The 14,909-nt window shown below is 42.9% G+C and overlaps 1 protein-coding gene across 1 annotated transcript in view; it reads left to right on the top strand.

Annotated features, from left to right (window-relative positions):
• GPR155 (G protein-coupled receptor 155) overlaps positions 1–14,909 on the top strand; it is a 45,462-nt gene that overhangs the window by 15,787 nt on the left and 14,766 nt on the right. Inside the window, exons 3-9 of the mRNA XM_045296390.1 lie at positions 4,398–4,563; positions 5,678–5,833; positions 6,487–6,570; positions 7,179–7,296; positions 11,071–11,155; positions 11,256–11,346; positions 12,033–12,243. Of these exons, the coding sequence (XP_045152325.1) occupies positions 4,398–4,563; positions 5,678–5,833; positions 6,487–6,570; positions 7,179–7,296; positions 11,071–11,155; positions 11,256–11,346; positions 12,033–12,243 (911 nt within the window). The remainder of the gene's footprint in view (positions 1–4,397; positions 4,564–5,677; positions 5,834–6,486; positions 6,571–7,178; positions 7,297–11,070; positions 11,156–11,255; positions 11,347–12,032; positions 12,244–14,909) is intronic.

Raw genomic sequence — 14,909 nt, 5'->3', positions numbered from 1 at the left:
TTATATCTGTCCGCCTTCAAGGAAATCCAGTCAATAAAAGTATTTTCTAAATGTATGCACTAGACACAAAAGCTAGTGATGGAGAAATTGAAGAACTCTACCGACTTCAGTTGAAAATTGATCAAACATGCAATCAAGATTCATTGATAATTATCGGTGATTGGAATACAAAGATTAGAAAGAAAGAGGAAGGAACAGTAATCGGAAAATATGGTCTCGGTGGTAGAAATGAAGCTGAAGATTGCATGACAGAATTTTGCAAAACCAACGACTTAATCATAGTAAATACATTTTTTCAACAACACAAAATATGGATTTCCCCAGCTGAAATACACAGAAGTCAAATTGGTTACATCTGTGGGATAACACGATGGAGAAGCTCAATATCAGCAGCTAAAACCAGGCTAGGGGCTGACTGTAGAACAGATCATCAGTTACTCATATGGAAGTTCAGGATAGCTGAACTTCTTTTTTCAGGAAAGCTGAAGAAAATTAAAGCAATTCATAAGAGCCAAATTACCACCTTGAGTCTATCCCAGCTGAATGACGAGGACCTCTCAAGGACAGAGTTGATGCATTGAACACTAATGACAGAGGAACCTGATTGGCTGTGGGCGGACATCAAGGCCATCGTTCATTGAAGAAAGTAAATGCCAGGAAAGAAAGAAAAGATTGAGATGGATGTCAGAAGAAACTCTGCAATTTGCCCTTAGTCATGGAGTAACTAAAGCAAATGGAAGAAAGGATGAAGTCAAAGAGTTGAATAGAAAATTTCAAAGGGCAGCTTGAAAAGACAAAACCCAGTATGATAATGCAATGTGCAAAGACCTATAATTCGAAACCAAAAAGGAAGCACACACTCAGCATACCTGAAACTGAAAGAACTCAGGGAAACATCGAGAGAAAGTAAAAAGATTACAGAGTCACTGTACCTCACAAAAGCTAGTCAACATTCCACCATTTCAGGAGGTGACATCTGAGCAAGAACCACTGGTGCCGAAGGAAGATGTTCAAGCTGCACTGAAGGCATTAGCCAAAAACAAGACTCCAGGAATTGATAGACTACCAAGTGAAATATTTCAGCAAGCTGATGAAAAACTGGAAGCACTCACTCATCTATGCCAGGAAATTTGGAAGACAGCTACTTGGTCAACTTGCTGGAAGAGGACCGTATTTGTGGCCATTCCAAAGAAAGGTGATCCAACAGACTGTTCAAGCTATAGAACAATACCAATGATCACACACAAGTAAAATCTTACTGAAGATCATCCAACAAAGACTGCAGCAGTACATTGACAGAAAACTGTCAGAACTTCAGGCTGGATTCAGAAGAGGATGAGAAGCAAGTGATATCATTGCTGATGTCAGATGGATCTTGGCTCAAAACAGAGAATACCAGAAAGATATTTCCTTGTGTTTTGTTGACTATACAAAGGCATTCAACTGTGTGGACCATAATAAACTGTGGATAACCTTGAGAAGAATGGGAATTCCAGAACCCTTCATTGTGCTCACGAGGAACTTATACATGGGTCAAGATGCTACATGGTTTAAAATAAGGAAAGATGTGCTGAAGGGTTGTATCCTCTCACCAGTCTTATTCAGTCTGTATGCTGAACAAAGTTCCAGAGAAGCTGGCTTATATGAAGAAGAATATGGCTTCAGGATTGGAGGAAGGCTTATTAACAACCTGCAAAATGCAGATGACACAACCTTGTTTGCTGAAAATGAGGAGGACTTGATGCACTTGCTGATGAAGATTAAGGATTGCAGCCGTCAATATGGATTACAACTCAATGTAAAGAAGACCAAAATCCTCACAACTGGACCAATAAGTAACAACATGATAAATGAAGAGGATGAAGTTGTCAAAGACTTTGTCTTGCTTGAATCCACAATCAGTGCTCATGGAAAAAGCAGTCAAGAGATCAAAAAAAATATTGCATTAGGTAAATCTTCTGCACAGATGGATATTGGGCCTCCACTCAAGTACGCCCTTAGTGCAGGAACAATTTGTTCTACTAACACAGCACTCTGATATTCGCCTTCCCTGACACTATCGATCACTGAAGACAAAGCGGGTGCATAAGCAAATGTGGTGAAGAAAGTTGATGGTGCCTAGCTATCAAAAGATATAGCATCTGGGGTCTTAAAGGCTTGAAGATAAACAAGCGGCCATCTAGCTGAGAAGCAACAAAGCCCACATGGAAGAAGCACACCAGCCTGTGTGATCATGAGGTATCGATGGGATCAGGTATCAGGCAGCAGATAACAAAAAATCATATCATTGTGAAGGAGAGGGAGTATGGAGTAGAGACCCAAAACCCATCTATAGGCAACTGGACATCCCCTTACAGAATTGTGGGGAGGAAATGAGCCAGTCAGGGTGCAGTGTAGCAATGATGAAACATACAACTTTCCTCTAGTTCTTTAATGCTTCCTCCCCCCACTATCATGATCCCAATTCTACTTTACAAATCTGGCTAGACCAGAGGATGTACACTGGTACAGACAGGAACTGGAAACACAGGGAGTCCAGGACAGATGATCCCTTCAGGACCAGTGGTGAGGGTAGCAATACCAGGGGGTGGAGGGAAGGTGGGGTAGAAAAGGGGAACCAATCACAAGGATCTACATATAGCCCCTTCCCTGGGGGATGGATAACAGAAAAGTGGGTGAAGAGAAATGTCGGACAGTGTAGGACGTGACAAAATAATAATAATTTATAAATTATCAAGGGTTCATGAGGGAACGGGAGTGGGGAGGGAGGGGAGAAAATGAGGAGCTGATACCAAGGGCCAAAGTAGAAAGCAAATGTTTTGAGAATGATGAGAGCAAAAAATATACAAATGTGCTTGACACAATGGGTGGATGGATGGATTGTGATAAGAGTTGTATGAGCCCCTAATAAAATGATTTTTAAAAAGTGAAAGAAAAAAAATCTTCTGCACAAGACCTTTTTAGAGTTTCGAAAAGCAAAGATGTTACTTTGAGAGCTAAGATGCGCCCGATCCAAGTCACGGTATCTTCCATTGCTGCTATGCGTGTGAAAGATGGGCATTGAATAAAGAAGGCCGAAGAAGAATTGATTTATTTGGATGGTGGTGCTGGAGAAGCATATTGAAAGTACCATGGATTGCTTAAAGGACAAACCAATCTGTCTCGATGTCTTGAAAGAAGTACAGCCAGTCTGCTCCTTAGAGGCAAGGACGGCAAGATTTCATCTTTACATACTTAGGACATATTATCAGGAGAGACCAGTCCCTGGAGGAGGACATCATGGTTGGTAAAGGAGAGGGCCATCAAAAGCGTGGAAGGCCCTCAAAGAGATGGACTGATACAGCGGCTGCAACACTGGGCTGAGGCACTGGGACAATTGTAGGGATGGCACGGTGCAGTGTTTTGTTTTGTGGGGCATTGTATCGGAACCATTAGACAGCACCTAGCAACAATAATAGCGGTGCTATCGACTTTGACTTTGAAATAGAATGAAAGTGTTCTTCGATTGCAATCTTTTCTTTCTAGGTCTTTGTTCTTTATTAGATCTGTTACTCCAAAACCACGATTCAGATGAATTCTCCCTTCCCTCTCAGAGCGTCTCTCGGTGTTCTGGCCACAGTGTTCTCAACCCTGGGCCTCATCTTTTTAAAGGAAACTCCTTAGCCCCATTAGCTCAGCTCTAGCTGGTAAGCTCTTTGTCTGGAATCCTGACAGGTTTGTTGAACAATTGACACTACTTCTGTGAGTCCTGATTTCACTAATTTTTTTGCTCCTCCCCATTTTCAGTTCCCTTTGCTCAACCTTTTGTCTTTTAAAAAAAGATGAAGGGCTAATTGTAAGAGATACTTATTTTTCTACTAGTTTTTATACTCTTCTGGAGCAGCATTATTATCATTAACAGAACCATCTAAACCTCTAATCATAATAAAAATCAGCCTTTCCCCCCCAACCCCCATAAAGGAGTTTAGTAATTTTCTGGGAAAAAAGTTCTTATTCAGATTGTCAACCTTTTTTTTTTCCCTTTTAACATTTCAATGGGCCAATAAAGGAAGCAAGAGACAGCAGCTATAATTGCAACTTAAACCAATTTTTTTTGCAAGAAAATTATTTGTAGAACAAAAGGGGAAAACTCAGTGTTCTTTTTACCCCCTCCTAATCTTTGATGTTTGAAGTATTCTTAGATTATGGTTCCTTTGAAAATGGTTCCAAGTGGAACTCTTGGTGTTTTCAACAAAATGTCCACATGTAGGCATGCAGATAATATGGTGCATGCAAATAAATACGCCTGCCTGGCAGGAGACAAGAATAACCTCTTGGCAAACTCACTAGGGCAAACCACTGCTCATCAACCAGGGTACCGATACGTCAAGTGACTGATGCATTTCTTCTTCCTTCAGCCTGGTGCTGCCACTTTTGTGCAGAGAAATGGTGGAACTCTTGGACAAAGGCGGCAGTGTAGTGAACCATACAAGTTTATCAAATTATGCATTTTTGTACGGTGTCTTTCCTGTCGCACCAGGAGTGGCTATCTTCGCAACACAATTCAACATGGAAGTAGAGATTGTATGTATATTTAGCTGTTTTAAGTTTGATTGTTTGTGTGATCTGTAGAAAAAATGAATTTCTAAAATGCAGAAATCAGTATTTTTTATGAGAACTTAATATCCATAAACAACCTCATTATAAGTAAGGAAGCCTCATGGGACATATGCAGTTATTTAGTCTGCAGTTTTTATTCAGACTGATTTTCTTTTTGTTAACTTTTTATAGTTTCGAGTGTTTTAGTGCTGTATTTATATTTCACTTTTGAAATTTGAAGGGGGAAAAAGGTTTCCTTCGCTGATAACCGAACCCAAACCCACTGCTATTGAGTCAATTCTGACTCATACTGACCCTAGATAGGGTTTCTGAGACTGTAAATCAAGGAGTGGCTAGGGGGTTTGAACCATGAATGTTGTGATTAGCAACCCAATGCCTCCCCAATAGCACCACCAGGGTGCCCGATAACTCAAGCGCCAGATACAAATTGCCACATAATCAATTGTATCAAATAGCTAAAATCAATACCAAGTTAGCACCAGGAGCTAAATGTATTATGCATGCTATCTACAGCATTCGAGCAAATGTTGATGAAATACAACACGGGGCAACTGCATTGTTTAGGGGAAGTCTGTGTCATAATTTAACATGTAAAATGTTTGCGTGGCGTTTCTTTTTTCTTTTTGGAATTGCTCTTATAACCCTGTCTTTTATGAAATGGAAGAAACTGCTCATCGATTTCCCCCCACAGATTATTGTTACAGTTTACCTTTCAGAGCCGAGAAAATAACCGTCAGCCATGGAATTTCCTGGTGCCCGTTAGGTACAAGTAGAAAACCGAGCACAGATTGGATGCAGAGCCAGGGGAACTCAACTGTTTCCTTTGAAAGAATCCCATAAAGAAGAAAGTGGGCATTGGATAATGGACTGGCTTCTGTAATGTCTTTTTGCTGAACTTTGCTTTCAAAGGGGGGGGGGCCTTCAAAAAGTCTGTGGAAAATGTCATTCTCTCAATCCCATTCTCCACGAATGTTTAGTGCGTTAGACTGCTTTAATGGACTGTGCCTCCTGAGAGTTGGAAATAACTGGGTTCGAGTGAGATTGTAATCCTTTTCCTAACTTGATACCATTTTTGCAGATAACCTCAGGGATGGTAATCAGCACGTTCGTGTCTGCTCCAATCATGTATGTTTCTGCCTGGCTACTGACCTTTCCCACGATGGACCCCAAGCCATTGGCATATGCCATCCAGAATGTTAGTTTTGACATAAGTATCATCAGCCTTGTCTCCTTGGTAAGTAAACGTCAGTATAAAAACGAGTGGAAACCGCAGAATGAGTGAGAGTAGCTTGATAAGAAAGCGTTAGGCATTTTCATGGTCGAAGTAGAGAAATACAGCGTAGAAGTGTCAGCCTTCTGACTAGCTGAGCATCACTCAGTAGGTGGCCTAGAAACCCAATCCTTTTCAATATGAGGAATGCAAGAGGATTAATCTTCAAATGGGTGATGGTATGTGGTGTTTGAAATACAAGAGCGTGGAACTTTGATCTTTGATGGGTCAATGTGGTACAAATAGAAAAGAAACAACTTATTAGAGCGCATTGTAACTGTGTCTCTCACTAAAGCTCCTTTGCTAAATAGTTGACCAGGAAACTGGGTCCCACCCCAGGCACTCACTGAGAGAGCAAGTGTGGCCCCTGTCAAGTCATTGGGTTGTGGCAGCCCTGAGACTTCTCATTTATTATGAGACTTCCCCAGGCTCTTTAGTTTGCTGTGGACAGTTATTTGCCTTAACTTTTTTTTTTAACTAGACCAGTTAAAGCAAATGAAATATTAGAATTGCCTTCTAAGCCAGCTGAGGATTCTTTAAAGAGGTAAACAATGGATTATCTAATAAGTAATTATGAAGATTAAGAAACCCAAATAACTTCCCCCTTTGTTTTTAAGGTCTGGTCTCTGGCTGTTCTTCTTTTGAGTAAGAAGTATAAACAGCTTCCTCATATGCTTACGACTAATCTACTCATTGCTCAGGTTAGTAAACGCAGAGACGCTTAGAGCGATATTTTTCTCATCGATAATTCTATTATGCAGGAGAGAAGTACTCTCCTGGGTTTTTCTTGTTATAAAGCCAGAGGCAATAGCTAGTACAACCAAACTGTGACCACTGTTAGATTATGTTTAGTATGTTAAATGTCACAATAGGGTTTGAACTACTACTAACGCTGAGGCTTATGATAGCATTTGGTGATCACTTTGGGTTTTTAAAAGGAGCAATTGAATCACTACAAACTGAACTCTCAGGTATTATTTTTCTCGTGAAATCTTCATGCTTCCTATTATAATCAAAATAAGTTTATCGTTTTCTATGTAAACCATTACCAAGCATAATGTTATTAGATAGAATATTGCCATTATCTGTTTTCATTGAATATAAATACAGTTAAAGATTTTTTTCTCAACATAAAAGTTCAATTTTTAGTAGACTCAGTACATAACAGCTGGTAGTAATACCTTCAAATAAATAATTAGATTTACTGTGAATAAAGCATGTGAATGTGACTGACTTAGTTATTTTCTGTGGTAGTGTTAAATAGTATGGTTTTTTGCTACTTACAAAGTTTTATAATTTTTTTCTTTAGTCAATTGTCTGTGCTGGAATGATGATATGGAACTTTGTTAAAGAAAAAAATTTTGTTGGACAAATTCTGGTGTTTGTTCTATTGTACAGCTCCCTCTATAGCACGTACCTGTGGACAGGTAAGTTGGATCATAAGTGGAAATTTAGATCTGTTCTCCTGGGTCCTCATTCATTAGAAGTTCCATATCTAGCGACATATTGAAAACCTAGTAGTTCAGGATCACAGGTGTCCTGTGGGCACAATGGTTGAGCAGTGCTAAAGGTTGGCCATCTGAACTGACCAACCAGCTCTGAAGGAGAAAAACCTGGCAGTCTGTCCCTGTAAAGATCGTTGTTGATGTCACTAGGTGTTGTCACGTCATTTCCGACCCATGGGGACCCTGTGCACAACAGAAGGAGACTCCTGCACCATCCTCGCCATTATGGTTAAGCCCGTTCTGCAGCCATGGTGTCAATCCATCTTTTTCACGGATCCTCTTCTGTACGAAACATCATATCTTCTTCCAGGGACTGGTCCCTCCTGTCACTGTCCCGGTTTGGAACACCCCGTGCAGCAGTTCTACGCTGTCACACGTGCTCACTATGAGCTGAATTCAACTTGAGCGACAGTTTAGAATTCAGGTGCTCACTCAGCCACCAAGGCAGGCAGGCTGCATAGCTCAGATCTGTTTGCTGATGTGTGCCACTTCTACTTGGCCTTGGGGGCCTTCCGCAGCCGCGAAGTCCTTTTCCTGGGACCTGCAGCTCCAGGCTGCTGTCGGCTTAGCTCCTCTTGGGAGATTCCACGGGGCAAGCACTAGAGACGGGCGGAGGAAGGAGGGAGTGGACACGTTGTCTCCCAGTGCTACCCCTCACAGTCCAATTAGACCGAATGAGCAGGCGCAGGCAGCGCCGCCTTTAGCAAATTACTGAACTCTTGGGGCCTCGCTTTAGGTAATACTTGGTTACAACAGTGTCAAGTCGTTCTGAACTTCATGTACTTAGGCCTGCAAATGGCAGGCACTCGGCCAAAGGAAAGCATGTGGATCACTAAACAGGAAGGAAAGGGGCACCAGGGACAAGTCGAATCAAAGGTAAGACACTGAGAGTGCCCAGTGGAAAGGACTGCCTCTCATTTGAACCATCTCCAAAAAAGGACATCCCAGCCGTCACACATTGCCTGTAGTGACCTCCAACATTCACTCGTTTCGCAGCATACGTTCTGATATATTTGGGGGCAATGCTGCCTTTCTACACACTTGATCTTGCAAAGTGACCCTGAAAATGAGGGTCAAAGAGAGCCGGGTGTGAAAGAGGGTGTGAAAGAGAGCCAGGTACCAACCAGTTCGAGTTACTGACAGGAGGCAAGACTCAGGAAGTGGCAGCGGACAGATGCCGGCTTCAGGCCTTCAGGATCAAAGGCAGCCCCACCCAAGTCAACAGCCCAGCGCAGTGAGGCCGCAGTGCGGCCAGGAAACGCTCAGGGTGGCTCGGAGACGGTAGTGCTTTTTAACAGCAAGTCTACCTTGTGTCAACATTCCCCTGAGATGTCAAGTCGAAGGAGCCAAAAGATGGTCTACTTCTGAATGTAGATGAACCAGCCTGATCTCTAATGCCGAGGTTTTTATTAAGGCTCGATTTATAGAAGGAACAAGAGAGCCGCAAACAGATCCATGTGGCATGGTGCACACACACACACACACACACACACACCCATCTCTGGGAACTCCTCTTTTCAAACCTGCTTGTCAAAACCCACCCTAAGATTGTTCTGAATTCCGGGACCCCAGGAAGGGCCCCCCTCTCCTGCAAGTTGTCAGACTATGATGACGTAACCGAATTTCAAATGTGAAGGTGGTGTTTTACACCATCCCATGAGCCCTTTCCAAATTCCCCTCATTTGCATACCGTCCTCACCTGTCTACCACCTGTCCTTTTTTTTACCCCCTTTAAACCCACCCACCTTTTTTCTTTTCGAATACACGTTAACAATTCATATTAATTGGTGTCACCCATAGTCTCTACACATCATGAAACACTGGTGGTCTAGTTTGCATCCTTTATTTTGCAAATTAGGAAAATAAGGCCCCAAGAGGGTAAGTGTTGCGGCTGAGCGTTCTCTTGGTATTGTCCGTGAGCGAGCTAAGGCTAGGGTCGGACTGCCAGACTCGGACTGCCAGACTCGCCTCACTTACCGGCGGGAATGAGGAGCGTGGCCTCCTGGCTAGTGTCCTTGCCACCGCCACACTGATGGCACACTTGGATGATTGGTCACTGGTTGCCCGGCGCTTTGAAGCCCGAGCCATAGACTGTCCACTAGACTAAGTGCAGAGCAGTGGTAGCGTAGTATTTCTGGAACCGGAGTGAGAGTGCTTATGTGGAAACCTTTTAAATTCTCAAGGGCACCAGTGGGATTTATATTTATTTTTAGCAATGTTGCTTAAGCTGTACAACCTTAAGTCTGGGTGTGAACTCCTTAGAGTCAGCTAATATGTACAGTCAGACCAAACCAATTCACGGACGTGCTCCAAACAGAGGTACAAACCCCATCCTTCTAATTGGCAGTGTTAATCCACAAGTCAGCTGGTCTTGCGTGGCCAACCTCAATCACAGCTAGAAATGTTCAAGAGAATTACTGTCCTGGCTCGCCTTTACAGCCCTGTGCAGGGCTGTGTCCTGGTCATGTCATGACTGCTGCACAGTCTCCACTTGGGTGTGTGTGTGTGTGTGTGTGTGTATTTGGTGTCCTTTGGCCTTCAGTCACCTCAAACTTGATGCAAACAGGGATATAAACCCTGAATCATTACTGAAGATGGTACTTCCGTAATAAGGTGGGTATCCAGATAATTATCACTAAAAATAAACCAGAAAGACTTAAAGTTTCTGATAGAAAATGTCCAGACCCTGAAGACTGTATTTTAGGAACCCCCAAGAGTCCTCGGAATCTGAGTTCAGGAAATATAGGTAGATCTGAAATATTACTTTGCTGTGGTCACAACCCTGGGCTGCTAGGCCTGCTTTGCCCTCCACTGGTGGGGCATGGACATTGGTCATCACAGCTAGAAAAGCTAGGGCCTCTTCCAACCCGAGACTTCTAAGATTCTGTGGCTCCACTGCCAGGCACTCAATGCCAACTCAGAGCGGCCCTGTAGGACAGAATTGGTGCCCAGGGCAATCTTTATGGAAGCCGGCTGCCACATCTTTCCCCTCTGGAGTGGCTGGGGGGGTCGAACCAACGACCTTTTGGTTGACAGCTGAGCACTTTAACCACTGTGTTACTTCTGTGTCTACATAGGCTTTATTAAACAGAGATGTTACTTTAATAGATAATGAGATATAAGTAAGATACAAGAACTTTAAACCATTTGTGTTTAATATTAAATTAATATTGTGCTGATATTAAGGCCATCATTTAGATTTGGGCATTTTCCAATCATATCCATTGCCGTGTGTGAGGCTTGCCTAACACAGACTTTTTTGGCATCATCAGAGTAGATGTGTGTAATTTTTTTAATTGCTCTGTCTCCGTTTTGTTTTGTTTTTATTTCAAATATACTGAGATTCGGAACACATATAGCAAAAGAAAAATAATTGGAGTTTATCAGAAAAAAACTTTCCCCCAAATGAAACAAGAAGATCTGAGTTAAAATATATATATATCTATAGATATATGGCTATATATATATAGAGAGAGACAGACAGAGAAGCATTCATATTTTCCCTCATGTATATGTGAACTCCTGATTCTTTAAAATATTGAGATGCGCACTGGTGATGGAAAATTCTTGGGCAAAAAAGACAGATATTGCTGAAATAAACTTGGTGGGAGAGCAAAGAGGAACTAGAGTTCCATGAAGTCTGATCAACGTCAAGAGTAAATCTCTCTCTCTCCACCTCCATCTTCTTGTTCTCAGGCCTGCTGGCGATGTCTTTGTTTCTTCTGAAGAAGCGAGAGATGGTGCAAATCCCCGTTGGAATCATCATCATATCTGGCTGGGGGTAAGTTGGCCACTCTGTGTTTGCCTGCGTCTTTCTGGAAGCACCATGCCTACTCACCCTCGCTCTCTCTTTCTCGCTCCCCAAACCTTTGCTCTTACAGAATCCCTGCCCTCCTTGTTGGTGTTCTTTTGATAACGGGCACACACAATGGAGATAGCATTGACTCAGCCTTCTTTTACGGAAAAGAGCAGGTGGGAAGAGCTTATTGACAGTTCTGTTCTTGAAACTGTCTCTTTTTAGTTTGTTAATGTGCCTTGCTACATATATATATTCCTTAAAATTAACTCAGAAATAAGTTAATTCTAACTTATTGCATGCCCGACATAATTTTGTTTAAAATCTTAAAATGTGGTCAGGATTTTGCACATCTAAGTCCATTGTTAGCTGAGGATTTCCATAGCCTTGAAAGTTAGCTAAGTCTCTTTAAACACACTGGCAAATAATGTTTTCCGCCCTGGAAGAGAGAGTGGTGAATTCAAAGCCGTTTCGTAAAGTTAGCAGTGGCAAGCTTTTCATAAATATAGATTTCAGAACAATAATACACTTGGAATGCTGTTCAAGGTGCCTTTTTAAAGTTTTCCATTTTCCCACTAACTTTGGGAAACCCCTTCACGGACCTTCAGAAGCTTCCAGGAAAACCTGTGGGACTGCTGAGTCAGAATCCTTCTGGGCCGTGTGTTTCGTTTTTGTTTGTAATTTCCTCCTCTGATTTTGATATCTTATTACCCTCCCTGTTTTATTTTAAGAGCCACTGTTCTAGCATATTTAAAGCCATGGAAATGTCTTATCTACCCAAATAGCACTCTGAACCTACTATGCTTAAAATAAGCCTGGTGCGGTTGTGAATGCAGCCTAATGCCTTTTTCAACCTTGGCAGATGATTACCACAGCGGTCACCCTGTTCTGTAGCATTCTGATAGCCGGCGTGTCACTCATGTGCATGAACCGCACCACCCAAGCCGGGCGCTATGAAGGCTTTGACCAGTCTCAGGACCACAAAACAGCAGAGCCTGGAAACACTGCTTTTGAGGAGAGCCCGGTGCCAATAACAGAACCAGAGCTTTTTACCAGTTCCATCACAGAGAGAAGTATGAGCTTCAAATATAAGGACATGCCTTTACCTATCTTAAATGCTTTGTTTCCGGAAATGCCTTTGAACAAGCATGAATGTCAAGGTTATGGTCATATGAGGGCCACGGTCAATCATAGAAAGATCTTCCCAATTCATTAATCAGATCCCTGAGTCTGAGTCTTTTGTGAGGATCATCTTCAGGGTCTCCCCACTGGAGCCTCCAATCTCTCTGCAGAACACTTGCAATCTGTTGCTAACTGGGCTGCCCCGTCTCTCATCACCCCCATACCCAATCTATTTCATGTGTGATGAACAGATTCGTCTCACAGAGAAACCCGTCAGGCTCCCGCCCAAATCTGTACCTTGTGGTGCCTGTAAGTGCACACTCCTTCCCAGAGCACTCACATCCTTCTGCAGCGGGGCCAGACCCTGCTCATTCCGTGTTGTGCCCACTCTGTCTCCCAAGTTAAACCCGCCCTTGGTTGCTCCAATGGGCTCTTGTGTTGGCACACCTCACTTTATACCTCACAGGCCTGTCCTTTAAAACTAGAGCTCACTGGTTTCTTGGTGCGATCATTTGCGATGACATCATCCGAACTTTTGAGTTCACTAGGCCAGTCTTCCTTTTAAAGTTGGTATTCAAGACTTATTCTTCGGTTTCTCACTAAACATTTTAAAAACTGCTTTCCCGAAGTCTGGAGAATTTTTCTGATCGTGTCCACAGTTCTTTCATCTTCGTCCCTTCCTTTCTGGCCTCCTCCATTTTTCAGTCTACTCCAGGCAGGGCTGGATGACCACCAGCTCCACGCACCTGGGGCTCCTTTCTCCAACTAGCATTTCAGACTGACCTGAGAGCCCTAATGAGGCAGTGGTTATGCACTGGGCTGCGATCCACAGGACAGCGGTTTGAATCCACCAGCCGCTCCTTGGGAGAAAGATAGGGCTTTCTACTCCTGTAAACAGTTACAGTTTTGGAAACTCACAGGGCCAGTTTCACCCTTTCCTTATAGGGGCACATTGGGCATCGATTTGATGGCCTGGGACCAGCTGTGGGGAACCCTAAACTAAGGGTTTTGAGCCCAGAGACTTTCACTGCTACTTCTTTGAAAAACAGCAAATAAACAGTAATGCAGACTTCCTTACATCCTCTCCAGCGGGAAACCCAGCTTGCACCTAGAGCAGAAAGACTGCTATCACATATCTCCCTAGAAGACCTTCTGTAATATTTATATTTCCTCATTCTCTTATCTCACTGTTTCGTAATTGTTTTTTAAATTGTCTGTGGAGCCACTTGACTGTAAGTGTTTCATCTTGACGTGCCTACCCCTGTAGCCTCAGCCCCTAGCAAGGATCCGGTTCATATCGCGTGTGTCATACTGTTTGTTGAATGGGAATGCGGCGTGCCCTGAGTCTCTGAAGTGATCCTGGGAACTTCCCTGGCAATCTGTTTGCCTAGTCACTTATGTTCCTATGTGGTTATCCGTCCTCCCTGAATCCTGTTCTCTGCTGCTTTGCTGGTCGTTCTAACACACCCCAGCACAGAGGCTTAGCCTGGTCTTCTGAAACTTCCGAAACGAATCCAAAATGGTTCGCTTACCTCCATCTTCTGGCTACATGATTGTCAGAGACTTGTCATCTTTCCATGCTGCAAGTAGAGAATTGTGATCTAAAGGAGAAGTCGTCTATTTAATAGGAGGTCCGAGTTTTAGTTAATAGAAGAGACATCGCCTTCTTGTGTATGAAGGAAATCCACTGGTGGCTGCCATCGTGTGGTCTTTTCCCTACACTTATCTTTGTCATTGGAATAGGCTGGCCCTTGATCTGTTCCTGGACCCTTTTATCTGAGCTGATTTAAGCCATCATGTCTCTGAAGCTAGAAAGCTGGGTCAGATGATCTCTGTATTTTCCTTCCTATTATTCTATAGTTCTATTTTAACTCTGTGACAGCATCATTATCTTAAATTTAGAAAGACATTTACAGTAGCTTATTATAGATGATCATTTCTATACTTTGAAATATCTTCTCTTTTTTTGCTTTTAAGGACATTGCTGGAGAATTGAAGCACATTATCAATGAACGGTTCCGCCTCGAGCTTATTCATTTTTTAGCATGTTAATTTTTAGCACAGATGATTACAGAAGTTATTACTCTATTGTATTCCATGTCAGGAGGCGCCATGCTATATGTTGCATGGAAGGTTTTAAAAGCACTGTGTGCAGTTCTCTGACATGGCAAGGGGAAAATTACAGCTCTATAGCCAATTCCTCGGTGTGACTTCTGTAGACCCATCCTCTACCTGGAGCCAGTGAGGTTTTGGAAGTCTATATGTGAAAAGAGAACGCACACATTGTTTGTGCTGCATCCACGTCTGGTAGGAGACACACTCTAGGAAGAGCTGGCTGAGCTTTGAGCTGAGGCTGACGGGAGTAGCAGCTTCAGGCTTGCAGACCCAAGGACATGAAGGGACGGTGCTAATGCTGTGCAATCCCATGTACGTGGCATAGTTAGGATAGGCAAACACGTGGACAGAAAGCCGACCAGTGGTTTCCACAGACTAGAGGGAACAGAAGTGGGGCGTTAGTGCTTCTTGGGCACTGAGTTTCTGCTGTTAGGGGCACAGAAGTGGTGATGGTTGCACAACATTGTAAATGTAGCCATTGTCATGGAATTGTGCTTAGAAA

The sequence above is a fragment of the Echinops telfairi genome, unplaced genomic scaffold, assembly GCF_000313985.2.
Source record: "Echinops telfairi isolate 266 unplaced genomic scaffold, ASM31398v2 ScPeMD7_3;HRSCAF=10, whole genome shotgun sequence".
In the NCBI taxonomy this organism is placed as follows: Eukaryota; Metazoa; Chordata; class Mammalia; order Afrosoricida; family Tenrecidae; genus Echinops; species Echinops telfairi.
The sequence above is the reverse complement of the archived record's forward strand: the minus strand, read 5'-3'. Positions and strand labels throughout refer to the sequence as shown.